The sequence below is a fragment of the Rattus norvegicus genome, chromosome X (assembly GCF_021556685.1).
Source record: "Rattus norvegicus strain SHRSP/BbbUtx chromosome X, alternate assembly SHRSP_T2T, whole genome shotgun sequence".
Taxonomy (NCBI): domain Eukaryota; kingdom Metazoa; phylum Chordata; class Mammalia; order Rodentia; family Muridae; genus Rattus; species Rattus norvegicus.
In genome coordinates, this window is record NC_141554.1 from 51,220,671 (window position 1) to 51,241,860 (window position 21,190).

The 21,190-nt window shown below is 37.8% G+C and overlaps 1 protein-coding gene across 1 annotated transcript in view; it reads right to left on the reverse strand.

Moving 5' to 3' along the window:
• Positions 1–21,190, reverse strand: part of Cfap47 (cilia and flagella associated protein 47) — a 344,640-nt gene that overhangs the window by 128,331 nt on the left and 195,119 nt on the right. Inside the window, exons 39-40 of the mRNA XM_087600976.1 lie at positions 12,034–12,122; positions 500–580 (exon numbers count right to left, since the gene is read on the reverse strand). Coding sequence (XP_087457102.1) covers positions 500–580; positions 12,034–12,122 — 170 coding nt within the window. The remainder of the gene's footprint in view (positions 1–499; positions 581–12,033; positions 12,123–21,190) is intronic.

Genomic DNA, 21,190 nt, shown 5'->3' on the forward strand with positions numbered 1-21,190 from the left:
CACAATGACTAATAGTTACATGTCAGAGTTGCAAGGACGGTTAGAGATAAGAAGATCAATCAATGTAGTTGACTATATAAAAAAAATGAAAGAAAAAGTAAAACAGATGGTCCTCCCATAAACGCACAAAAGGCCTTTGACAAAATCTAACAACACTTTATGAAAATAGTCTTGAAAAGATTAGGGATTAAATAACAACATACCTAACCATTAAAAAGGCATTTTTCAGCAAGCCCACAGCCAAAAATCATCTGTAGCTTTTTTGGTAGAACAAAGTCATGATGAACAATAAATACTCACTTTAGTAAATCAAGTGAAAATTTCTTAGACATGAACATAGAAATACTGAAAATAAAATGGAAAAAGAATACATATAATGTAAATGACACTTCATAAATAAAAGCTATTGTCCAGGTCTCTCTGTACCAAGTTTCCATGGATACTAATTTCTTATAACTTTCCCTTCTCTATGTATGAGTATAAAATCAAAACTACTTACTCAGGCATCCCAGAGGCCTTTGAAGGTCTAGTTACTTGTGCTGGCAAATACATAAGTGTTGTGGATTCCACAAGAATGACACTGAAATAAATACAAAAAGAGTTATTTCTGATCGTAATTAACAAAATTCAGATATTAACAAAACATTCTTCCTTCTCATTTTTCTTATCAATAACCTATATGCAGACTGTAAATATTTACTTATTGTGCAACTGAAAGGACATATTAGAGAAAAGGAAATAGAAATATGTGAAGTACATAGAAATGAAAGTCACACACACAGAGACACAAAGAAACATACACACAACACACACATACAAACACACATAACACACACACATACACATACATATATACACACACACACGCACACACGCCACATGGCATTGTACTTTGAATCTCAAATGTCTCTCACAATGTTATGCTGTGAAATTTTATTAACCAGCTGATGGTGCTATTTTGACAGACTACTGAATGTTTAGAAGGAAGTGCCTAGAAGGAAGAAGTAGACTACTAGAGACAAGCTTTAGAATTTATATTCCAGTCAAATGTTCCTTTCTAGCTCTCTGCTTTTTGGCACACCCCTATGCGAGCTTCTTATTTTTACCATAAAACCTCACCATTGAGACCAAAACTGCTATGTTATAACTCCTGAACTTACATGAACTGTGAAACCATAACAATAAAGAATCTTTTCAGAGTTCTTCAGATATTTTGGTCACAGAAAAGGAAAAATAATAATCATTATGATTAACAATACCGGATACAGAAGTTTCATAGTAAAACACATAAAAATATAAATGAATTCATTATATTCTAGAATAGAAGGGAAATCACACAATAGAATTAATGCACAGCAAGTGCTATGCACATTATCTGAAGAGAAGAGAAATCTATCTCTGATGAGTTGATATGAGATGTAGGTAGTTAATAGCCATTGTAAAATCTGGCAAGTTCTGAAGCCTGGGTCTCCTTAGGTATGATGCTGTTACTGAGTAAACAGGCACTATAAAGTAGCTTTGTGTGACCACATAGGACTTGAGGCAATGAGGAATGGGTGGACCAGGCATTTAGACTATGATCTTGGTCAGACAGAGATATAATCCTTTGGGACTTGTGTTTTCCATCAATATCCATTAAAGTATAGTAAATTAAATTATAGGTAGCATAGAGTTTAAAGCTGCTTTTTTCTTATTTTTTTTTGTTTTATTCTTTATTGTTGCTGTTTTGACAACTTCCCTTTGTCTTATTAGTTTAAATTGAGTTCATTCCCTTGGACTATGACAGAGACTTCAAGTTAGTAAGTACTTAGTCTATTATTTCAATATTCTATTTCCTTTGACTATCATTGCTATCTGTATTTCCTGTCAGAACTCCAAAAGAAAAAAGGAGTATTAGAAGAAATTTTTCATAGCAACATTTGTACTAGCAATATGCTTAGGGTTGGAAGAGTAGACATACAATTAATTTGAGCAAGCTTAAAGTGTAACACGGAATCCATGCAACATAAATAAAAATAAGCATGTGTGGAAAAATATTTTTTTCACTGAAGGAAAAAGCAGAAGCTAAATAGAAACTACTGGAAGGAGAAATATCTCTATAAAACTCTAGTCCCTAGCAGTAAGAACAATGAATTGGTGGACTCTTAAGTTCAAGGCTATCAGGTTCTACGTAGCAAGACCCAGTCCCAAACAAAAAGCAGACAGGAAAAAATGAATCACAAGAAGACATAAAATCCATGGCAAAGGCAACAACAATGTTAAGCCTATAAAATTAAAATGTAATAAATTATTATTTTTTTTTGGTTCTTTTTTTCGGAGCTGGGGATCGAACCCAGGGCCTTGCGCTTCCTAGGCAAGCGCTCTACCACTGAGCTAAATCCCCAACCCCATAAATTATTTTTTAAAAACCTTTTACAGTCCTTTCTCACTTAAAAGTCAGGGCTCAAAAATGAAGGCCTGGTCCCAAACCCCTTGGGAGAGAGAGCTCACCACCCGGAGAGGTGAGCACTCCTGAGACTTCAGAGCAGGAGAGACCACCAATACTGCCCACCCCTGCCCACATCCCTGACCCAAGAAGAAACTGTATACGGCCTCTGGGAATAGAAAGATAGGGGTACTCAAGCAGCAGGTCCGCTGCAGTCCAGACACCACCCTGATCTGAAGGGACCCGGTCAAAAGCTCCCTGCACCCAAATCCCGTGGGAGGGAGAGCTAAACCTTCAGAGGGGCAGACACACCTGGGAAGCCAGAAGAGACTACACTCTGCCCACATTTCTGACTCTAGAGAAAAACGCCTAGCACCATCTGGGCCGCCTGTGCACAGGGTGCCAAGAGAAGGTGGGGCAGGACCTTCTGGTTGCTGCCCTCACAGAGAGCTGAAACCCAGGTCCGAGGAGCAACTTCAGGCCCGAGACCAGAGGTAAGACCAACTTTTCAGCTCCAAGTAACCTGCCTAGTGGACTCAAAACACACGCCCACAGGCACAGCTGAAGACCAGTAGACAGGAACGACTACACACCTAAAAGCAGATCACTCTGTTCCCATAACTGGTTGAAAGAAAACAGGAAATCAGGTCTACAGCACTCCTGACACACAGCCTTTTGGATGGTTTAACCACTGTCAGAAATGGCAGAACAAGGTAACACCACAGACAACCTGATGGCAAGAGGCAAGCACAGGAACCCAAGCAACAGAAAGCAAGATTACATGGCATCATAGGAGCCCCATTCTCTCATCAAAGCAAACACTGAATATCCATACACACCAGAAAAGCAAGATCTAAATTTAAAATCACATTTAACCATGATGATGGAGGACTTCAAGAAAGACATAAAGAATTTCCTTAGAGAAAGGCAGGAAAACACAGATAAACAAGGAGTTGCTTTTACAGAGTAAACACAAAAATCCCTGAAAGAATTACACAAAAACACAATCAAACAGGTGAAGGAATTAGAAATGGAAACAGAAGCAATAAAGAAAGCACAAAGGGAGACAACACAACCCTGGATATATAAAACCAAAGGAAGAGACAAGGAGCCATAGATACAAGAATCACCAACAGAATAGAAGAGATAAAAGAGAGAATCTTAGGAGCAGAAGATTCCATAGAAATCATCGACACAATTGTCAAAGATAATATAAAACAGAAAAAGATACTGGCCCAAAACTTAAAGGAAATCCAGGACACAATGAGAAGATCAAACTTAAGGGTAATAGGTATAGAAGAGAATGAAGACTCCCAGCCCAAAGGACCAGTAAATATCTTCAAAAAAAAAAATAGAAGGAAACATCCCTATCTTAAAGAAAGAGATGTCCATAAATGTACAAGAAGCCTACAGAACTCCAAATAGACTGGGCCAGAAAACAAATTCGTACCATCACATTATAGTCAAAACAGCAAATGCACAAAACAAAGAAAGAATATTAAAAGCAGTAAGGGAAAAAGGTCAAGTAACATATAAAGGCAGACCTATCAGAATTACACCAGACATCTCACCAGAGACTATGAAAGCCAGAAGATCCTGGACAGATGTCATACAGATCCTAAGAGAACACAAATGCCAGCTCAGGTTACTATATCCAGCAAAACTCTCAATTAATATAGATGGAGAAACCAAGATATTCCATGACAAAACCAAATTTACGCGATATCTTTCTACAATCCAGCACTACAAAGGATAAGAAAAGGTAAAGCCCAACACAAGGAGAAAAGGTACAACCTAGAAAAAGCAACAAAACAATGAGAAGAAAAGCACACAAACATAATTTCACATCCAAACACGAATATAACAGGAAGCAACAATCACTATTCCTTAATATCTCTCAATGTCAATGGATTCAAATCCCCAATAAAAAGACACAGATTAACAAACTGGATATGCAATGAGGACCCAAACTTTTCTGCCTACAGGAAACATACCTCAGAGACAAGACAGACACTACCTCAGAGTTAAAGGCTGGAAAACATCTTTCTAAGGAAATGGTCTGAAGAAGCAAGCTGGAGTAGTCATTATATTATACAATAAACTTGATTTTCAACCAAAAGTCATCAAAAAAGATAAGGAAGGAAACTGCATATTCATCAAGGGAAAAATACACCAAAATGAACTCTCGAAACTATGCTCCAAATACAAGGGCACCTACATACATAGAAGAAACCTTACTAAAGCTCAAAGGACACATTGCACCTTACACAATAATAGTAGGAGATTTCAACACCCCACTCTCATCAATAGACATATCATGGAAACAGAAATTAAACAGAGACATAGACAGACTAAAAGAAGTCATGAACCAAATGGACTTAACATATATTTATAGAACATTCTATCCTAATACAAAAGGATATACCTTCTTCTCACCACTCCAAAGTTGACCATATAATCAGTCATAAAACAGGCCTCAACAGGTACAGAAAGACAGAAAAAATCCCATGAATCCTAACAGACTACCACGGGCTAAAGCTGGTCTTCAATAACAATAAGGAAACAATGCCCACATATAGATGGGAGTTTGACAATGCTCTACTCAGTGACAACCTGGTCAAGGGAGAAATAAAGAAAGGCATTAAAGATGTCTTAGAATTTAATGAAAATGAAGGTGCAAAATACCCAAACTTATGGAACACAATGAAAGCTGTGCTAAGACGAAAACTCATAGCTCTGAGTGCCTCCAGAAAGAAACAGGGGAGAGCATTTATCAGTAGCTTGACTGCATGCCTAAAATCTCTAGAACATAAAGAAGGAAATATACCCAGGAGGAGTAGAAGACAGGAAATAATCAAACTCAAAGCTGAAATCAACCAAGTAGAAACAAAAAGGGCCATACAAAAAATCAACAGAACCAAAAGCTGGTTCTTTGAGAAAATCAACAAGATAGATAAACCCTTAGCCAGACTAACGAGAGGACACAGAGAGTGTATCCAAATTAACAAATTCAGAAATGAAAAGGGAGACATGACAACAGAGCCAGAGGAAATTCAAAAAATCATCAGATTCTACTACAAAAGCCTATACTCAACAAAACTTGGAAATCTGGAGGAAATGGACATTTTCCTAAATAGATACTAGGTACCAAAGTTAAATCAGGAACAGATAAATCATTTAAACAACGTTCAAACTCCTAAAGAAATAGAAGTAGTCATCAAAACAATCCCAAACAAAATGGGCCCAGGTCCAGATGCGTTCAGTGCAGAATTCTATGAGATCTTCATAGAAGACCTCATATCAATACTATCCAAACTCTTCCACAAAATTGAACCAGATGGAGCGCTACCGAATTTCTTATGTGAATCCACAATTACACTTATACATAAACTGCACAAAGACCCTACAAAAATCGAGAACTTTAGACCAATTTCCCTTATGAATACCAAAGGAAAAATACTCAATAAAATTCTTGCAAATTGAATCCAAGAGCACATCAAAACAATCATCCATCATGATCATTCTAGGTATGTAGGGATGGTTTAATATATGGAAAACTATCAACGTAATCCACTATATAAACAAACTGAAAGAAGAAAACCACATGATCATTTCATTAGATGCTGAGAAAAAATTTGACAAAATTCAACACCCCTTCATTATAAAAGCCCTGGAAGGAACAGGAATTCAAGGCCCATACCTAAACATGGTAAAAGCCATATACAGCAAACCACTAGCTAACATAAAACTAAATGGAGAGAAACTTGAAGCAATCCCACTGAAATCAGGGACTAGACAAGGCTGGCCACTCTCTCTCTACTCATTCAATATATTTCTCGAAGTCCTAGCCAGAGCAATCAGACAACAAAATGAGATCAAAGGGATACAGATTGGAAAGGAAGAAGTCAAAATATCACTATTTGCAGATGACATGATAGTATATTTAAGTGATCCCAAAAGTTCTACCAGAGAACTATTACACCTGATAAACATCTTCAGCAAAGTGGCTGGGTATAAAATTAACTCAAATAAATCAGTAGCCTTCCTCTACACAAAAGAGAAACAAGCTGAGAAAGAAATTAGGGAAATGACACCCTTCATAATAGTCCCAAATAATATAAAATACCTCAGTGTGACTTTAACCGAGCAAGTGATAAGAATATCAAGCCTCTCAAGACAGAAATTGAAGAAGATCTCAGAAGATAGAAAAATCTCCCATGCTCATGGATTGGCAGGATTATCAAAGTAAAAATGGCCATTTTGCCAAAAGCAATCTAGAGATTCAATGCAATCCCCATCAAAATTCCAGTCCAATTCTTCATAGAGTTAGACAAAACAATTTGCAAAATCATCTGGAATAACAAAAAACCCAGGATAGCTAAAACTCTCCTCAACAATAAAAGGATTTCCGGGAGAATCACTATCCCTGAACTGAAGTAGTATGACAAAGCAATAGTGATAAAAAGTGTATGATATTTTTACAGGGATGGGAAGACAGACAGGTGGAATAGAATTAAAGACCCAGAAATGAACCCACACACCTGTGGTCACTTGATTTTTGAAAAAGGAGCCAAAACCATACAATGGAAAAAAGATAGCATTTTCAGGAAATGGTGCTTTTTCAACTGGAGGTAAGAATGGAGAAGAATACAGATCGATCCATTCTTATCACCCTGTACTAAGCTTAAGTCAAAGTGGATGAAGAACCTCCACATCAAACCAGATACACTCACACTAATAGAAGAAAAAGTGGGGAAGAATTTTGAACACATGGGCACTGGAGAAAACTTCCTGAACAAACCACCAATGGCTTATGCTCTAAGATCAAGAATGGACAAATGGGATCTCATAAAACTGCAAAGCTTCTGTAAGGCAAAGGACACTGTTGTTAAGACAAAACAGCAACCAACAAATTGGGAAAAGATCTTTACCAATCCTACAACTGATAGAGGGCTTATATCCAAAATATAGAAAGAACTCATGAAGTTAGGCTGCAGGGAGACAAATAACCCTATTAAAAATGGGGTTCAGAGCTAAACAAAGAATTCACAGCTGAAGAATGCTGAAGGGCTGAGAAGCACCTAGAGAAATGTTCAACATCTTTAGTCATAAGGGAAATGTAAATCAAAACAACCCTGTGATTCTACCTCACACCAGTCAGAATGGCTAAGATGAAAATCTCTGGCTATAGCAGATGCTGGCAAGGATGTGGAGAAAGAGGAACACTCTCCATTGTTGGTGGGATTTCAGACAGGTACAACCATTCTGGAAATCAGTCTGGAGGTTCCTCAGAAAATTAGACAGTGAACTACCTGAGGACCAAGCAATACTTCTCTTGAGCATATACCCAAAAGGTGCAACAACATATAACAAATACACATGCTCCACTATATTCATAGCAGCCTTATTGATAATACCCAGAAGCTGGAAAGAACCCAGATGCCCTTCAACAGAGGAATGGACACAGAAAATGTGGTACATTACACAGTGGAATATTACTCAGCTATCAAAAACAATGACTTTGTGAAATTCATAGGGAAATGGATGCAATTGGAAAATATCATCCTGAGTGAGTTAACCCAATCACAGAAAAACACACATGTTATGCATTCATTGATAAGTGGCCATTAGCCCAAATGCTCGAATTACCCTAGATACACAGAACAGATGGAACTCAAGAAGGATGACCAAAATGCGAATGCTTTACTCCTTCTTTAAAAGAGGAACAAGAATACCCTTGGGAGAGAATAGGGAGGTAAAATTTAGAACAGAGACTGAAGGAATACCCATTTAGAGCCTGCCCCACATGTGGCCCACACATATACAGCCACCACACTAGATAAGATGGATGAATCTAAGAAGTACATAATGACAGGAACCAGATGTAGATCTCTCCTGAGAGACACAGCCAGAATATTGCAAATACATAGGTGAATGCCAGCAGCAAACCATGGAACTGAGAAGGGGACCCCCATTGAAGGAATCTTAGAAAGGACTGAAAGAATTTGAAGGGGCTTGAGACCCCATATGAACAACATTGCCAACCAACCAGAGCTTCCAGGGACTAAGCCACTACCAAAGACTGTATGTGGACTGACCCTGGGCTCCAACCTTATAGGTAGCAATGAATAGTCTAGTAAGGGCACCAGTGGAAGGGGAAGCCCTTGGTCCTGCCAAGACTGAACCCCCAGTGAGCAGGATTGTTGGGGGGAGGGCAGTAATGTGGGGAGGATGGGGTGGGGAACACCCATATAGAAGGGCAGGGTGAGGGGTTAGGGTGATGTTGGCCTGGAAACAGAGAAAGGGAATAACAAGTGAAATGTAAATAAGAAATACCCAATTAATAAAGATGGAGAAAAAAAAGTTTGAAGCAAACAGTATTGCAACATAATATTTTTCAGCTCCCAGATAACCCTTTGACCTGTGCTCTAGATAAATATGAGGAAACTATAAAATTCAACTATTTAACATCTTTGAAAATGATCTTAAGAACATTATAGTCTGTGGTATCAAAACAATAAAAATCCAAACACCCAAGAAAAAAATCTCACTTTTCCTCCCTATCCAATTTTTGGTTTCTATTGCCATGAGACACCATGACCACTGCTACTCCTGCAAGAAAAGCACTTAATTGGGGCTGGTTTATAGGTAAGAGGTTTAGTTCATTGTCATAATGGTGTTGTAGAAGGTGCTAAGATACTTGTGTATCAGCAGCCAGCAGGAAGAAAATAAGACACTTGCCCTTACTTTGAGTATTTGAGACCACAAAGCCAACACCTAGTGATACATTTCCACCTATCACAATAGTCCTACAAGGCCACACCTCCAATAACATGTGGGCCATGGGGGCCACTTCTATTCAAACCACCATACTTCCTAACTTAGCAAAAGAAAATAGAGAATCAAATTACTTAGCAGTGATGAAGATGGATGAATGAGAAGGTTCAATTGACTTTACATTTAGAAAATACAAATTTATTAAGTCAAAGCAAAGTAATATCGAACAAAATTAGAAGTACAGCTATCCTGACAGTATTATTCCCCTCACCACCAAAGACTCCAATTAAAATGTGTAATTTCCTCAAAGAGGAAATTCAAATTCATATCCTTATGAGTAGCTTGTGAGTTAGGGATAAGATATTTTAATTCTGGATAGAATCACAAGTTAAGAAAAGATAGCTTCAAACATCTTTTAAAATGACATAATTCCATTTTAATAAGTATAGGCAATTTGTTAACCTGAGGGTTATATGATTGTAAGTAGGAAAATGGCTCAGTAGTTGGAACTAACGCCTGTTCTTTGAGAGATTCAATTCCTAGTATACGCATGATAGCTGACAACATTCTATTACTACAGTTCCTAGGGATTTGATGTCTATTTTGCTGCTTTGTTTCTGCAGGGAGTAGGCAAAGTTATATATGCAGACAAACTAATCAAGTTCATGTTTTGTTTTTAATTAAAATATAAAGATGCAAGCCTCGGGGAGAGAGAATCAATACTAAGAATAAGGAAAATGCATAATCAAATATGTCCAGAATCCTTCATACAAACTATGTAACATATACATCTTTTGAAGTCATTGGCTATGTGTCATAGATCCCTCTTCCCAACATTACAGTCATTTGCCAACGTTACTGTTACTCTTCACAACCTGACAGCAAGGTTATATTTGTAAAGATATCCAATACTTATGACATCAAAGAATCAAGTTTCACCTCTATTAACTAGTGTTTATGTTCCTGGGAGGTACTGTGCATGCTACTCAAGGAGAAAATTACACATCAGTATCACCCTGCAACAAACCCTGCAACCTAACAGAGTGATCTCCCTATAGGACATGGGTACAATAGTAACACAAATATTATGGCAGTAATCAACCACCTTTTGTTTGGATTTAAAACTCATTGCATAAGATGGAAGCCATACCTGAGACCGATAAAGTAGTCAAGAATCTGAGACTAGATAAGATATAGGTCAAGGAAACAAACAAATGAAATCTACTATTACTATTGTTTGGCAAAATTATTCCAATAAAATGAACATAGCAATAAAATTATTCCTAATAACACATTATTATACCCATACATCAGGACATTGTTCAACCTTTACCAAAGAAGCTATTTGTTGCAGTATGTGGGAATTAACAGAGGCCCACAACTAGATAATGTGTAGAGTAAGAGACTCTGAAACACTTAAACCTTGGAAGGAGGATGTCTTTTTCAAGTCTTGGGGATCTATGAGGAAGAAGAAACAGAAAAACTGCAAGAGCCAGAGGTGGTGTATGACTCCAAAGAAAGTGTCTTGCACACGGATGATACACACATAAACTCCCAGAGACTATAACAATAATGCCTACATAAGTTCAAGCTACACAAAAGCATGACAAAGAGATGAAGGAGAATTGGACATAATGTGCAATCTCTAACCCAGATATTTGGAACTGAAAATCAGTTTCCTCCAATGGGAGACATTTGGTATGTAGACCATATTTCAGTAGTAGTCTCATGATCACAAAGAGTTGGGCAAAATATCTCTAAGTCATGGGCACTTTTTATATTGTTTGTTTGCTGGGATTGGGAGTTTTCTTGTTATTATTGTTTATTCAAATCTGCATGTTTGGTTTTTGAGGGTGAGGAAAATAAAAATTTGGGTTTGGAGGGAGGATTTAGGAGGCGTTAGGAGAGAAGAAAGTAAATAATAAAATATATTATATAAAAATTGTACAGCCAGTAAATAAAAAAGAAAAATCTATGAAATGTGGAGAGAGAGAGAGAGAGAGAGAGAGAGAGAGAGAGAGAGAGAGAGAGAAGGAAATAGTGACTGAAACTGTCCATGACCCAGATATCACATTTAACAGGAAACAAATTCAAACTAGTTGTTACACTGACTTTAAAAGAACTATATAAATGTATTAAAAAAAGACAGAGGTCAATGAAGTATCAAATTGAGAACACCAATAAATATTAAAAAGGGAACTGGCAAGAAATTCTATAGTTATACACTATGAAAAATTTGCTGAAGGACTTGAGAGTAAATTTGAATTTACATAAATACAGAAATCATAAATATACCAATAACTATTTCAATAAAACAAGTTTTGTTTAATCAATTAGGAGTGTTATTTTCAATAATAAATCTCTAAAGACTTGAACATACAGTAATTCAAAATATTTCAAATTGCCAAATGTTATGTAAAAAATCTAACATTTTATATTTCTATCTCAATGCAAATATTGCATGAGTTTGATTTCTAAATTTAATGTATATTATTTACTAATTCCTTTAAGTTCATAGGAATCTTAGCATATGTACTTTCTCCTCAGAAGAATCATGTTGAAGAGGGAAAGACATTTACTTATTTGTCTTTGTTTATAATTTATTTTATGTATGTGTGCTCTATCTGCATGTACACCTGTGTGCCAGAAGAGGACATCAGATCCCATTATACATGCTTGTGAGCTGCCATGTGGTTGCTGGGAATTGAACTCAGGACCTTGAGGAGAAAAGAAAGTGCTCTAAACTGTTCAACCATGTCTCCAGCTCCTACTTATATTTTTTAAATATAGATAATGAACTGCAGTAAATTAACATTAAAACAGTAACTTACCGAAAATCCCCACCACTTGGAAAGGGGTTTTTCACATTCACAATGACTTCTTTCCATTGATAACATGGAGATTTACATTTTAGCACATCCTGAAATAAAAAAAGAGAAAATTCACAATATATAATAATGTCAAAACCTGGAATATCTTGAGTTATGAGGTAAAACATAAAAAACCTATTGTCCATTTAATTGTTTTAATAATTAATAAACTTAATTGTTTTACAGATATTTTATGATTAAAATTTAAATAGAATGCAAAATATCTTATCTACAGTAATATTCTAATAATTAAAATGTTTTGATTGTCGCTTAAATTAATCTCCTTCAAACTGAATTAATGAATAAAAAGATGATTCCATGAATAATCAGATATAATCTATATCACTAAATAATAAAGTATATATTATATACTTTTATCTATCACTAAGACGTATATATTTCTATATTTCTGTGTATATATACATATGTGTATGTCATACTATGATGGTTATAATGACAAGCTTATTATAAAAACATATAAGGGCACTCCTGAGGCTGCAGAGCGGAAGAGACCACCAACACTGCTCACCCCTGCCCACATCCCTGGCCCAAGAGGAAACTGTATAAGGCCTCTGGGCTCCCGTGGGGGAGGGCCCAGGAGCGGCAGGACACCTGCCTGAGAAACCACCGGAACCTGAAAGAAACAGACCAGATAAACAGTTCTCTGCACCCAAATCCCGTGGGAGGGAGAGCTAAACCTTCAGAGAGGCAGACAAGCCTGGGAAACCAGAAGAGACTGCTCCCTGCACACACATCTCGGACGCCAGAGGAAAAAGCCAAAGACCATCTGGAACCCTGGTGCACTGAAGCTCCCGGAAGGGGCGGCACAGGTCTTCCTGGTTGCTGCCGCTGCAGAGAGCCCCTGGGCAGCACCCCACGAGCGAACCTGAGCCTCGGGACCACAGGTAAGACCAAATTTTCTGCTGCAAGAAAGCTGCCTGGTGAACTCAAGACACAGGCCCACAGGAACAGCTGAAGACCTGTAGAGAGGAAAAACTACACGCCCGAAAGCAGAGCACACTGTCCCCATAACTGACTGAAAGAGAGGCAAACAGGTCTACAGCACTCCTGACACACAGGCTTATAGGACAGTCTAGCCACTGTCAGAAATAGCAGAACAAAGTAACACTAGCGATAATCTGATGGCAAGAGGCAAGCGCAGGAACCCAAGCAACAGAAACCAAGACTACATGCCATCATCGGAGCCCAATTCTCCCACCAAAACAAACATGGAATATCCAAACACACCAGAAAAGCAAGATCTAGTTTCAAAATCATATTTGATCATGATGCTGGAGGACTTCAAGAAAGACATGAACACACTTAGGGAAACACAGGAAAACGTTAATAAACAAGTAGAAGCCTACAGAAAGGAATCGCAAAAATCCCTGAAAGAATTCCAGGAAAACACAATCAAACAGTTGAAGGAATTAAAAATGGAAATAGAAGCAATCAAGAAAGAACACATGGAAACAACCCTGGATATAGAAAACCAAAAGAAGAGACAAGGAGCTGTAGATACAAGCTTCACCAACAGAATACAAGAGATGGAAGAGAGAATCTCAGGAGCAGAAGATTCCATAGAAGTTATTGACTCAACTGTCAAAGATAATGTAAAGCGGAAAAAGCTACTGGTCCAAAATATACAGGAAATCCAGGACTCAATGAGAAGATCAAACCTAAGGATAATAGGTATAGAAGGGAGTGAAGACTCCCAGCTCAAAGGACCAGTAAATATCATCAACAAAATCATAGAAGAAAACTTCCCTAACCTATAAAAAGAGATACCCATAGACATACAAGAAGCCTACAGAACTCCAAATAGATTGGACCAGAAAAGAAACACCTCCCGTCACATAATTGTCAAAACACCAAACGCACAAAATAAAGAAAGAATATTAAAAGCAGTAAGGGAAAAAGGTCAAGTATCATATAGAGGGAGACCTATCAGAATCACACCAGACTTCTCGCCAGAAACTATGAAGGCCAGAAGATCCTGGACTGATGTCATACAGACCCTAAGAGAACACAAATGCCAGCCCAGGTTACTGTATCCAGCAAAACTCTCAATTAACATTGATGGAGAAACCAAGATATTCCATGACAAAACCAAATTTACACTATATCTTTCTACAAATCCAGCACTACAAAGGATAATAAATGGTAAAGCCCAACATAAGGAGGCAAGCTATAACCTAGAAGAAGCAAGAAACTAATCGTCTTGGCAACAAAACAAAGAGAATGAAAGCACACAAACATAACCTCACATCCAAATATGAATATAACGGGAAACAATAATCACTATTCCTTAATATCTCTCAATATCAATGGCCTCAACTCCCCAATAAAAAGACATAGATTAACAAACTGGATACGCAACGAGGACCCTGCATTCTGCTGCCTACAGGAAACACACCTCAGAGACAAAGACAGAAACTACCTCAGAGTGAAAGGCTGGAAAACAACTTTCCAAGCAAATGGTCAGAAGAAGCAAGCTGGAGTAGCCATTCTAATATCAAATAAAATCAATTTCCAACTAAAAGTCATTAAAAAAGATAAGGAAGGACACTTCATATTCATCAAAGGAAAAATCCACCAAGATGAACTCTCAATCCTAAATATCTATGCCCCAAATACAAGGGCACCTACATACGTAAAAGAAACCTTACTAAAGCTCAAAACACACATTGCACCTCACACAATAATAGTGGGAGATTTCAACACCCCACTCTCATCAATGGACAGATCATGGAAACAGAAATTAAACAGTGATGTCGACGGACTAAGAGAAGTCATGAGCCAAAGGGACTTAACGGATATTTATAGAACATTCTATCCTAAAGCAAAAGGATATACCTTCTTCTCAGCTCCTCATGGTACTTTCTCCAAAATTGACCATATAATTGGTCAAAAAACGGGCCTCAACAGGTACAGAAAGATAGAAATAATCCCATGCGTGCTATCGGACCACTACGGCCTAAAACTGGTCTTCAAAAACAATAAGGGAAGAATGCCCACATATACGTGGAAATTGAACAATGCTCTACTCAATGATAACCTGGTCAAGGAAGAAATAAAAAAAGAAATTAAAAACTTTTTAGAATTTAATGAAAATGAAGATACAACATACTCAAACTTATGGGACACAATGAAAGCTGTGCTAAGAGGAACACTCATAGCGCTGAGTGCCTGCAGAAAGAAACAGGAAAGAGCATATGTCAGCAGCTTGACAGCACACCTAAAAGCTCTAGAACAAAAAGAAGCAAATACACCCAGGAGGAGTAGAAGGCAGAAAATAATCAAACTCAGAGCTGAAATCAACCAAGTAGAAACAAAAAGGACCATAGAAAGAATCAACAGAACCAAAAGTTGGTTCTTTGAGAAAATCAACAAGATAGATAAACCCTTAGCCAGACTAACGAGAGGACACAGAGAGTGTGTCCAAATTAACAAAATCAGAAATGAAAAGGGAGACATAACTACAGATTCAGAGGAAATTCAAAAAAATCACCAGATCTTACTATAAAAATCTATATTCAACAAAATTTGAAAATCTTCAGGAAATGGACAATTTCCTAGACAGATACCAGTTATCGAAGTTAAATCAGGAACAGATAAACCAGTTAAACAACCCCATAACTCCTAAGGAAATAGAAGCAGTCATTAAAGGTCTCCCAACCAAAAAGAGCCCAGGTCCAGACGGGTTTAGTGCAGAATTCTATCAAACCTTCATAGAAGACCTCATACCAATATTATCCAAACTATTCCACAAAATTGAAACAGATGGAGCCCTACCGAATTCCTTCTATGAAGCCACAATTACTCTTATACCTAAACCACACAAAGACACAACAAAGAAAGAGAACTTCAGACCAATTTCCCTTATGAATATCGATGCAAAAATACTCAATAAAATTCTGCCAAACTGAATTCAAGAGCACATCAAAACATTCATCCACCATGATCAAGTAGGCTTCATCCCAGGCATGCAGGGATGGTTTAATATACAGAAAACCATCAACGTGATCCATTATATAAACAAACTGAAAGAACAGAACCACATGATCATTTCATTAGATGCTGAGAAAGCATTTGACAAAATTCAACACCCCTTCATGATAAAAGTCCTGGAAAGAATAGGAATTCAAGGCCCATACCTAAACATAGTAAAAGCCATATACAGCAAACCAGTTGCTAACATTAAACTAAATGGAGAGAAACTTGAAGCAATCCCACCAAAATCAGGGACTAGACAAGGCTGCCCACTCTCTCCCTACTTATTCAATATAGTTCTTGAAGTTCTAGCCAGAGCAATCAGACAACAAAAGGAGATCAAAGGGATACAGATCGGAAAAGAAGAGGTCAAAATATCACTATTTGGAGATGACATGATAGTATATTTGAGTGATCCCAAAAGTTCCACCAGAGAACTACTAAAGCTGATAAACAACTTCAGCAAAGTGGCTGGGTATAAAATTAACTCAAATAAATCAGTTGCCTTCCTCTATACAAAAGAGAAACAAGCCGAGAAAGAAATTAGGGAAACGACACCCTTCATAATAGACCCAAATAATATAAAGTACCTCGGTGTGACTTTAACCAAGCAAGTCAAAGATCTGTACAATAAGAACTTCAAGACACTGAGGAAAGAAATTGAAGAAGACCTCAGAAGATGGAAAGATCTCCCATGCTCATGGATTGGCAGGATTAATATAGTAAAAATGGCCATTTTACCAAAAGCAATCTACAGATTCAATGCAATCCCCATCAAAATACCAATCCAATTCTTCAAAGAGTTAGACAGAACAATTTGCAAATTCATCTGGAATAACAAAAAACCCAGGATAGCTAAAGCTATCCTCAACAATAAAAGGACTTCAGGGGGAATCACTATCCCTGAACTCAAGCAGTATTACAGAGCAATAGTGATAAAAACTGCATGATATTGGTACAGAGACAGACAGATAGACCAATGGAATAGAATTGAAGACCCAGAAATGAACCCACACACCTATGGTCACTTGATTTTTGACAAAGGAGCCAAAACCATCCAATGGAAAAAAGATAGCATTTTCAGCAAATGGTGCTGGTTCAACTGGAGGGCAACATGTAGAAGAATGCAGATCGATCCATGCTTATCACCCTGTACAAAGCTTAAGTCCAAGTGGATCAAGGACCTCCACATCAAACCAGACACACTCAAACTAATAGAAGAAAAACTAGGGAAGCATCTGGAACACATGGGCACTGGAAAAAATTTCCTGAACAAAACACCAATGGCTTATGCTCTCAGATCAAGAATCGACAAATGGGATCTCATAAAACTGCAAAGCTTCTGTAACGCAAAGGACACTGTGGTTAGGACAAAACGGCAACCAACAGATTGGGAAAAGATCTTTACCAATCCTACAACAGATAGAGGCCTTATATCCAAAATATACAAAGAACTCAAGAAGTTAGACCGCAGGGAAACAAATAACCCTATTAAAAAATGGGGTTCAGAGCTAAACAAATAATTCACAGCTGAGGAATGCCGAATGGCTGAGAAACACCTAAAGAAATGTTCAACATCTTTAGTCATAAGGGAAATGCAAATCAAAACAACCCTGAGATTTCACCTCACACCAGTGCGATTGGCTAAGATCAAAAACTCAGGTGACAGCAGATGCTGGCGAGGATGTGGAGAAAGAGGAACACTCCTCCATTGTTGGTGGGATTGCAGACTGGTAAAACCATTCTGGAAATCAGTCTGGAGGTTCCTCAGAAAATTGGACATTGAACTACCTGAGGATCCAGCTATACCTCTCTTGGGCATATACCCAAAGATGCCTCAACATATAAAAGAGACACGTGCTCCACTATGTTCATCGCAGCCTTATTTATAATAGCCAGAAAATGGAAAGAACCCAGATGCCCTTCAACAGAGGAATGGATACAGAAATTGTGGTACATCTACACAATGGAATATTACTCAGCTATCAAAAACAACGAGTTTATGAAATTCGTAGGCAAATGGTTGGAACTGGAAAATATCATCCTGAGTGAGCTAACCCAATCACAGAAAGACATACATGGTATGCACTCATTGATAAGTGGCTATTAGCCCAAATGCTTGAATTACCCTAGATCCCTAGAACAAACGAAACTCAAGACGGATGATCAAAATGTGAATGCTTCACTCCTTCTTTAAATGAGGAAAAAGAATACCCTTGGCAGGGAAGGGAGAGGCAAAGATTAAAACAGAGACTGAAGGAACACCCATTCAGAGCCTGCCCCACATGTGGCCCATACATATACAGCCACCCAATTAGACAAGATGGATGAAGCAAAGAAGTGCAGACCGACAGGAGCCGGATGTAGATCGCTCCTGAGAGACACAGCCAGAATACAGCAAATATAGAGGCGAATGCCAGCAGCAAACCACTGAACTGAGAATAGGTCCCCTATTGAAGGAATCAGAGAAAGAACTGGAAGAGCTTGAAGGGGCTCGAGACCCCAAAAGTACAACAATGCCAAGCAACCAGAGCTTCCAGGGACTAAGCCACTACCTAAAGACTATACATGGACTGACCCTGGACTCTGACCCCATAGGTAGCAATGAATATCCTAGTAAGAGCACCAGTGGAAGGGGAAGCCCTGGGTCCTGCTAAGACTGAACCCACAGTGAACTAGTCTATGGGGGGAGGGCGACAATGGGGGGAGGGTTGGGAGGGGAACACCCATAAGGAAGGGGAGGGGGGAGGGGGATGTTTGCCCGGAAACCGGGAAAGGGAATAACACTCGAAATGTATATAAGAAATATTCAAGTTAATAAAAAAAAATTAAAAAAAAGCATATAAAATAAAAATTCTGTATATAAACATTCGAGAAATTTTCCAGTTAAAAGCTTTGTTCTTGTCTTAAATACATCTCCATTACTATGTAATTTAATTCCCATTGACCTAAGTGAGAATAAGATGTATTCAGAAGTACACAGCATCAGGCATTCATTTTTCAAGCTTACTTGGCAGTCCTGAGGTTAATGATGGGACAGAATCAACTATATCACTAACTTCAGGTAATACACTGTTTCAGAGAATGTATGTGAAAGAGTTGGGAGATGTCACTATTAAAGAGAAAACTTGAAGACCAAATCATATCATAGTAAGAAATAAACACTTGTTGCTTGGGGCATCACTGCCTACTAAGTAAGTCTGTCCTTTTAAATATCTCAGTGCTCTCTTCCCATATTTACCTTCTCCTTGATACTTCTTTTTTTTTAATTTTTTCATATATATATGTATATATATATATATTTTTATTAACTTGAGTATTTCTTATTTACATTTTGAATGATACTTCTAAAGTCATTCTTTATACTTTATAATGTAGTCTTACACACTCCAAAGTTTTTTATCATATACACTGAATCCTGGTGAATTTGCTGACTTTAATATACATATCTATATCTATACATATCTATATCTATGTAAGTAATACATATATATTAGTAAATAATATTTTTGAACATAATCTATTTATTAAAAGTCTGTGAAATTTCATATCCTGCACAGGGCCACACACGTTTTTCAGTCCTTCAATGTCCAGCCACCCTTGTGACCACCTCCCACCCAAAAATCAAAATAATTTCATTTAAAAGACCAATTTGCATTATCATGAACTCACTGGAAAATGGTCAAACTCTCAGTGGTTTGCCCTTCAAATAAAACTGAGTCAATTACCTCCTTCACGTTAGCTAAAAGCCATCAAATATATTTATAAAAGTCTACCAATGTTTTGTTGTTGTTGTTGTTTTTGCCTAATGTTTTGAGAAATGAGCATGTAGAATTTAGTCAAGAACATCATTCCTCAACAAATGTAGAATTAGCATGAACTTTATAATGGGTTAGCTCTATAGAATGTTCCATATATACTGATGAACAATCAATTAGGCAGATGATTGAGGATGTAAAGGTATTTGCTGCCAAACATTTTATCCTGTGTTTAACCTTCAAGATGAACATAGCAGGAAGTTGCCTCTTGCAAGTTGTTCTTTGACCTCCATCATGCTGTGGTTGGGTGTGCTGTAACTTTAATTTTTCAAACCTTATTTTTAATGATGGTTCTTAAATCCTTTAAGCTCCCTTGTAGCCTGCCACCCACCAGAGGTAGTAGAAACGAAACAATACAGGGAGAGGGGGAAATGAACCTGTTTAGAAAGGTTTTTGGAGCCAACTCCCATCACCAGTTCAGTTTAAAGGTTAGTATGAGGCAGCAGCTGCATCTACTAGCAAACACCTCAGGGATACACCATCAGTCCAGTTCTGTAGAGTTGGCTTAGCAACAGGGGTAACAAGATCTAGCAGAGACAGCCAGACTTCAGCCTTGGTTCTAGTCAGCAGAAGGGACCAACAGGAATACCAGTCCTTTGCTATGCCTCTCTTGGGGAAGCAAAGACCTGCAAAGACTAGAGACCCACAAATGTTATACAGCTAGCTGTACCAGCAAGCAAAGCTCTGTCACTCAGTGGAGTCCTATTTAGATCCTGCAAACATCACATGTCTTCCAGATGCCTTGCCTCAGCATGTGTCTTGCCTCAGCACAGCTCTTGCTTCAGCAATTTCTTCCAATTAGTCCAAGTTCTTGGAAGTGACAAGAAACTGCAGTACACCACCAGAAGTTTTTTTGGTATATTTCCCTCTATGGAGTCCCTACAAATGCAGCTCAACCATGCAGTGTAATGTGGAACAATACACTCATTGAGTTAAGAATCCTTTATTACTTGTACTTTCATGTGCTTGCTTTAACAGAACATCCACTATCCTTTGTCTGCTTCAGCGAAACATTCCTTTACAAGTCTGCCTTAGCCTTTCACACTTGTGTCCACTTTCATGAAACAGTCCTTCTTGTGTTTGCCCCAGCAAAACACCATACAGCTGATTTTTCAAAGAACCCTTAAGTTGACACTTCAAGGTGCCAACATTGATGTGCATGCATCCACACGTTTGCATGCATTCACATACTACCACAAACACTAAATAAATATTAAAACACATATTTAAAGTTGTTAAGTGTCTACAGCAGAAAACAAATATTTGTTGAATCAATTGTCAACTTTCAGTGCCCTTACAACAAAATC